At 45.2% G+C, this 7,872-nt stretch overlaps 1 protein-coding gene across 6 annotated transcripts in view; it reads left to right on the top strand.

Annotated features, from left to right (window-relative positions):
• The window catches only part of ATP11C (ATPase phospholipid transporting 11C), a 72,038-nt gene that overhangs the window by 18,538 nt on the left and 45,628 nt on the right, over positions 1-7,872 (top strand). For all 6 annotated transcript variants that reach the window (XM_019536441.1, XM_019536444.1, XM_019536443.1 and 3 more), the window contains exons 4-6: positions 2,550-2,630; positions 3,901-4,008; positions 5,493-5,621. In XM_019536441.1, coding sequence (XP_019391986.1) covers positions 2,550-2,630; positions 3,901-4,008; positions 5,493-5,621 — 318 coding nt within the window. The remainder of the gene's footprint in view (positions 1-2,549; positions 2,631-3,900; positions 4,009-5,492; positions 5,622-7,872) is intronic.

The raw sequence follows: 7,872 nt of genomic DNA, 5'->3' as shown, positions 1-7,872 counted from the left end.
CTCTAGTTTTATTATGCATGCACTGGGACAGGTCTCTTTTTAGGTGGCCCTGGCAATGGCAGATGGCACATGTCCTTGTTTATTAACATCAGTTCCTTTTCACCTGGGGCAAGCAGACCTTGCAGACGAACACACGTACCCAATTTGAGTTGGTAGGTACACTTGTGTACAGAATTACAGGCTGCCAGGCCAGAAAGTCCCTAGAAGTTGAGATTTGTCTCATAGTTAGAGGCAAACATTTTTGACTGCATATATGTGGACAGGCAGCCATGTGCTTCTGGGGACACAGGTCTTAGTTAAGTTCCCTTTGGCTGAGAATGTGAATATGTCTGCGTGCGCTTCGCACAGCTTATCTCAGTGATTCCCAAAGGGTCTGCCACAAGAGCAGCAGGAGCGTGCTGCCAAAAGTATGCTGCATGGCGCTTTGGTTGGGTCAGCCCCACGTGGTAGGATCAGGGCCTGGCTCCAGCAGCCACGTGGAGGGGTTGGACCTGGCTGTGTCTGGATCAGGACCCCCCATACTGGCTGTGCATGGAGGGATTGGGCCCTACCTGGGCCAGCCCTGTGTGCAGGATCTGGTCCACAAACTAGATCCAGCCCAGGGTAAGCGACACGTATCACCAATTTTAATCCAGCTCCTCGGTTATTAAAATTTGGGAAACACATCTCGTTCCTGAGCACGATTTTATTCTCTGTTTTTAGAGGAGCAGTGGAAGACCACAATGCAATTTTTTGTGGCTGTTTTTTGTTTTTTTTCAAAAGGTTAATATGTGCTGACTATCTCCAAGCCAGCTTCCTTGGGACAGATAAGAAACATTTTGTGCTTAATGCAGCTCTTTACAAAGAGCCTAAAACAACAAATACAGAGTCTATTGTTCACAAGAGCGTGCCCAAAACACAAATGAACGTGGTCAGACAAAGTCCTCTTGTTTGTAGGAATACAAAGCATTTCTGGTGAACTTCCCTTTCTCCCACCCTCTCTCCCTTGCAACCTGTCATCTTCCAGAGATTGGCCTCAGCCCCTGCAGCAGTCGGCTTGGTCCCCGATGTGGGCTGCCGGCCAGTTGGAGACCGGTGCCTCCCAATTTTTCCCATGCTGCACCTCTTCTGCCCACGCCTGCTGTTGCCCCGTGTTTGGCATTTGGAGGTGCTTCTGGAAGGGGGAGTCTGGATGTGGTGGCATCTGGAAAACTGCTCATTTCGCTCCAATGTATTTTCCTCTCTCTAGCATTTCACTGGTCCGAACTCCCAGCTTCTTCTCTCCTTGCCTCCATTTGCAGCTGTGGCATCTCATTTGCTTTCTGCTCCTTTGCTCCTGCACCACGAAACCAAACTGAGGAAGTCTGAGGGTTTTTTTGGCGGGGGGGAGAGTGGGGGGGCCTGGTACAGAGACACCAGCAGCTATGCAAACTGACCTTTCTAGCAACTGCAGAGCTGCACGCTCTGTAGAAAATATGCAGTCCAGACTGCAGGTGGATGCACTGATGAATCAGAGTGCTGCGGAGGGTGTAGTTTTCCTGACTTTGTTTTATTCCCACCTAATAAGGAGCCTGCCTCAGTGGACCTCATGTTTCCTGTCTCCAAAGCACTGGGTTGAGTCATGATGTGCTCCATAGAAATTGCCATTTCCCACACACTGGGGTTCCCGGACTGTTTAGTTAGTCTTAGCCCTGGCCTGCTGTGCTCTTTCCTTGCTGGGGGCTTGCTTTTGCTGCAGTGTTAATTCAAGGGGTGACTTAAGTATCTAACGCAGCTCCCATTTGCGCATACAGATGGTGTCTCATTCACGTTACATAGAGGGAGAAAGGTGGGGGTGGCAGGACTGCGAAGTCAGGTTTTACACTGTGCTGCTACTACAACAGAGCTCTTCAGACACTGCACCTCCCTTTCAGTGCAGGGAAGGAGGTGGCACCGCTCTCTCCCCAGACAATGCATAGCTTTATTTTTCCATGCCTTGCTCTCAGCTGCATTGCAGAACATCCCTGGGAAAGGGACGGCTTCCCTGCAGGTGCCTGCACTCGGGGAGCTGGCCAACAAGGGACCGCTGCAACGGGAAGGAAAGTGCATCTCAGTTCAAACCACAATTGTCAGAATAAAATGGGCTTTAATTTACTTATGGCGCTTCATAGGGCTCTGTGGCATGGTAAAAATAGCAGTCTAGGATGCTGAATCTTTAGGCAAAGACTGATCATGATTATATAGTGTGGTGCTTAGCAGATGTTTGGGAGCTCTTTCTTTTGCACCTTTGCAGAAGCTCATTCAGCTGCTCTAGCTGGCATATATCAGGTCCTCGGAATTGGTCAGAAACTCTCCATTGACCTCCCGTGGGACTTGAGCACCTAATCTGTTCAGTACTTTTGCAGATCATCTCAGTCTATACGCATTGGCTTCTCCCAGACATGAGTGGTTTTGGGTGTTGTGTTTTTTAGTATAAAAGTATATTGAATACATTTAGCTCTAATAGCAGTATTCTTCTTCATTGTAATTCTGAAAAAAGTTTTATAACCCCCGTTCATTGTTTTTTTGTTGTTGTTGTTTTTTTCTGGCAGGTCATAGTTGACACACCAACCAGCCCGGTAACCAGTGGGCTTCCACTTTTTTTTGTGATCACTGTTACAGCTATCAAACAGGTAATGTTTTTCATTAATGGGGGGGAGAACAGATTGCTGCAGTAATGTGTGTGTATGCTCTGTAGGAGTGTGATACCCACTACAGACTGGTGAATTTAGTATATATAGAAAGACAAGGTTCTTTGGGTGACTCTGATATCTTTTTATTAGACCAACTTAAACAGTTGGAAAAAAAATTAAGCAAGCTTTCGGGTTTAAAAACCTTCCGTCAGGCTGAGGAAGTCTCTGCAGCTGGTGTGTACTCTTCCTGGATGGAATAGCTTGCTATGTCCTTAGGCCAACACAGCTACAGCCTACACCTCTGCATATATAGAGGTGCATCTTTGAATATACACATCATTTAAATTAGAGACAGCTGTGATTTTAAACTTCTAATTGAATGAAATCTATATGGACGAGAATTCAAGTGATTTGGGATTCTACGGTCACCCTAAACCGCCTGTCCAGTTTTTTTAGCTTTAGAGTGCATTTTGCTGGTCCTCAGTGTGGATTTCATATATGAGCTATGAAGACCGTATACATAATTTTGAAGACAAGTTGGTGGTTTAGTCCAGTTTACCTTTTCAGGCAGTGCACTATTAGACTCTGTATTTGGCACCTATTTTGGGAGAGAGGTATGATACAAATCCAGCTTCTGTTCTACTCTAATGCTGGTGGAAAAGCAGCAGTAGGTCTATCCAAACAACTATCTAGTGCTTAAAATTCCTGGGCCCTTTGCACTGCATTATGTTAAGGAACTCCTCCCACCTGCAGCATTTAAAAATTGCATTGTTTGCTGTTTTTATCAAGGAAGCCAGTTGGGGTGGGGAAAGGAGCACAGTAAAATCATATCTGTTAGAAAGATGATTGTTTTCATTCTTTAGCTGAGATGAGGAGAGAGTGACTTGCCCTGCCCAGCATTGGGAAAGGAAGAATTACTGAGTCTTAATCATATTATTCACATTATCAGCATACTCTTGCCAGTCTTCAGAATAATAGAAACATGCTACAGCAATTTAGCTGCTTGTGGCACTGAGCGCATAGAAATGAGTTTTTGGTTTGGGTTATTTTCATCTGCTCAGAATCTGTCAAATGCATCTTTTCTTTTTAATTGATTCAAACTGAGCTACTCTAGTTGATGCTCAGTCATGCATGAAGGAGCTCTGATGACTGTCTTAATGTATTCATCTGGATCTGTCCTGTCCTGCTACACCTGTTCTTTTTATATTTTATTCGTGTATTTGCTTCCTGATCCAGGCTTGACTCTTGTTACCTGTATTTGTGTGCTTAGGGGTACGAGGACTGGTTGAGACACCGAGCTGACAACGAAGTAAATAAGAGCAATGTCTTTGTTATTGAAAATGCAAAGCAAGTACGAAAAGAGAGTGAAAAAATCAAGGTAATAATTAATAGAGGGAGTGACGTGCACATGTGGACACTGAAGCTACTGATGTGGTACACAATATGACCCTGTGTCTGAATTACATGCACATACTAAGGACCCTGTTCTGTAGCAGTTACTTTTTGTCTCTTCGTGCTTCTCTCTTTGCCATCAGAACCATGCCAGTTAATAGCCAGCTATTTGCTTTGCTTCTGCGTGAACAGGTTTTCTGAAATACTGTCTTGTAGACCCTTTACTGGGGTGAGGGGAAGGACAACAATTTTTCCCTTCTTTTGCATCTTCTGGATGGCTTAGGCAGTCTTTCTCTCTTCCCAGCTTCCCAAAGATGCCTAGAAAGGTTTTCCTTAGCAATAATGCTCACTTATCACACCTTCCTTTAATGAGGTGTAACTTTTCCTCATCCCCATTGGCACCCATTGAAGCTGCAGAGTTATCGTCCATCTGAGAACTGAGCTGGGTTTAGTACTGACAGTGGAATGACCCATAATGCTTTCAGAGGGGATCCTTGTCCATGAGTTTCACATACACATCTGCTGTGGTCAGTTTGGCGATGGGAGGAGTGAAGCCTTGGGACGGGGGCTTTTTGCACTTTGTCAGGCTGCTTGTGAATGGCCCCTCTGCAGCAAAAAGGGAAGAGGAATCCAGAAAATATCGGTCCCTCTTGTCCCAGTAATTGCTGCAGTGTCTTTCCTACTCAGACAGAAGCAAGCACTGCTATCTTCCCAAAGCCAGGTTGTGAGGGAAAATGGCTCACACATGACCCACAGTGAAATGGTCAAACATCTAAAGCAAAGAGCCTGTCACCTGAAGATCCACCGTGTGCCCATAATATATGTAGAGGAGCAGGGGTACCATAAAGAATATGGAAGAATTATCCATCCAAGTCCATTGAGCTCGCATGGGAGTGATGGGACCAACATCATGTCCAGCTGCCTTTGACTCCCCAGCCTAGATCCTCAGATTCCCATGCACAGCTAGAAGGAGCTTTTGGCGTGAGTCTAGAGCAGAATTTTAACCCCTGCCCCAGAAAGCTGGTGAGGTACCTAAACCAGGGAAATAAATAAAACAGAGAAGCCAAGAGTTTGGGTCTTACTGACTTCATTTCAGTGTTCAGCTGTTCTATACTGTCATGCTGTCTTAGTTTTTTTGTCCTCTTGGCCTCTGGTTTGATAGTCCTGCAGACAATCAGTGCACAGCGTTCTTATTTAAGTGAATGAAAAATAAGTGTGGAATCACTGTAGGTGGAATAAATGTATGGCTGTCATGTTATACAGTGCTGATGGTTAACTGGAAGCAACAGTTTTAGTCTGGGATTGGGGACTTATTGGGGTACTTGCACAATTGGTTTGCAGTTTTAAACTGCTCCTTTGCCTGGCAAGGATTTTTCTTTCAGCCCTTGAAAAACAAGTTAAAGTCTTTTTTTTAATAATCACCTGAGGGCTTTATGAAACAAATTGATAAGTTGGTGGCCTTCTTTCCAGGTTGGGGACATAGTAGAAGTGAAAGCAGATGAAACCTTCCCTTGTGATCTGATCTTCTTGGCATCGAGCAGTCCTGATGGGACCTGCTATGTTACTACAGCCAGTCTGGATGGTGAATCGAACTTCAAGGTAACAAAAGGAAAGTCCATGGGGTAAGATGCCAAAGCATCAAGTCCATGCCCTGGAGGTGCTCCTTCTGCTCAGATTCTTTCATTTGTAATTAATCACCCTTTGTGCAGTGTGTATACCTATGGGATTAACGTGAAAACGCTCTCAGCTTGTGCAGCTCGGCTGTAAATTGGTTGTTTCTCGCATCCGTGTCCTATATACACTCATCCTGTATACACTCATGTCCTACATACACTCATTCAGTTACTCCACACTGATGCACTACATGGTTGTTTTCTTGCTAGACAGTCATTCCTAATGTCCCCGTTTCAAACCATAACAGGTCTTCATTGGTACAACCTGCCGGCTCCATTGCATAGACTCCTGCTGTTCCCATTTTCATCTCCTGTCCCATGTGGGAAGATCTCATGATTTGAGAAATAAACCACTATAGTTTTATGTGGTTTTGCCATAGCTCCTGTGTTGTGACCTCTCTGTATAGGATTGTCCCAGGTTTGGTCATCACTCCTTGTACTTCTCAGAGTATATTAGTTGTTCTCCCCTCATTTGACTGAAATGGCACAGATCTGATCTCAGCGTATAGATGAACCACTCTAAAGGCTGCTTTAGGAGATGCTCTTTGAATCACACTGGGGGGCTTTGGGAGAGTCCTGGAGTAAGAAATAAGCTACATTTTTTTTGCACGCTGATGACCTGGAAAAAGTGAAGTTTGACACTTGAATCTTCATCAGTTGGATAATTCTGACTTGGATGCTCTTTCCCCTTCTTTGCTCTTCCTCCCCAAAATGGAAAGGGCTTCCCAAGGGTATACAACTTTTGTTTGTCCCATGTCTGGTAATAATTTATGTAAGCAACAACTCCAGCATAACACGTGGGACAGTGTTAGTGTTATGAGATTCCGTCAATTGGAGCATTACTATTTCCTCAACGTGTAGTGTATCACAACTGAATATAGCTGTGTGGTTATCAGCAATGAAAGTCCTGTGTAGATGCTGACAGTGTGCTGAAATAACTGTGATTTTCAGCCTTCCCCAGCTATGTAGAAATGAGCATTGCTGTTACATTTCTTACAAATTTCACTGGCCAAGTAGCTCTGGGTCCGCAATCTTACTGCTTAGACTTACAAAGAGGAATGTAGCTGTTAGATAAGCTCTCCAAGGCTAAATAGGCATGTCTGTGGTAAACAGTATTTAGAAGTGTCATGCCAATGGACAGGGATGCACTGCAAGGCTGCTGTTACTTTGCGAGCCTTGACTCTTTCCTTCCTTGACTTGTGAGCATTTCAAATATAGCATCCATAATTAAAGCCTGTTTCACCTGCCCATGTTGAAACATTGCTTATGCAGCTGCTTAGGTGCAGTTTGGACTCTGCTTCCAAGTGGGGCAGAATAAGGTCAACTTGTACATGCACATGCCGAAAAAAAAGGGGGAGAAAGCCACAAGCAATGTTTGAGCTAGTGGCTAGGATACTTTCTCAGAGGATGGATAGACCCAGAATCTAGACCTCCCTCACCTATGAACCCGAAAGTCTTGCTATCTAGCAAAGTACTCTAACCACCAAGCCAGGGGGTAGGTATTGTCCAGAGCACTCTGCAGCTGCCCACTGACCATGCATTTCATACTGTGTGGATAAAAAGCCTTTGGATAGCTTCTGCTCCATCAGGGTAGAGATCCAGGCTAGATCCCACCTATTTCACTGAGTCACCCTCCCCTTCTCCCTGAGGGCCCAGGACGTCAGCCCTTCTAGGGTAGCATCCCCATCACTGAGCTACCCTTCAATTCGTCTTGTTTGCTTTCTCCTAGCCCTGGTTGCCGCCTTCTCCTTGCTGACTGGGCTAAGAGCTTCAAAAGGAGGGCTGGAGGATATGTTGGGCAAAGCTTAGCCCATGGCTTCATCCTTGGAGCACTTGGTTAAGAAGCAAGAGGTGGCATGTTCAAGCTCTCTTAGGGGTTTGAATGAGGGAGTGATTTTTTTTTTCTCGCTTGAGCAAGTGTCCTACCCACTAAGCTATTGGCCTGAAAGTGAAAGGGCCATTTTCCAAATGTCTTATTCATGTGGGTTTTTTGCAAGTAAAGCTGCAGGACTTGCCCAGGCAATAATGTTCTCCCCATCACCTACAACACAGACAAGTGCAAGGTGCTGCACCTCGGGAGGAACAACCGGCACCATACCTACAGGTTGGGGAACTCCCCTCTTGTCAGCATGGAGGCAGAAAAGGAGGTTACATACAAAGTGTGCATTAATGGAACA

Source organism: Crocodylus porosus, unplaced genomic scaffold, assembly GCF_001723895.1.
Source record: "Crocodylus porosus isolate Cpor-Errol unplaced genomic scaffold, CroPor_comp1, whole genome shotgun sequence".
NCBI lineage: Eukaryota > Metazoa > Chordata > Crocodylia > Crocodylidae > Crocodylus > Crocodylus porosus.
This window is presented reverse-complemented; position numbering and strand designations above follow the sequence as displayed.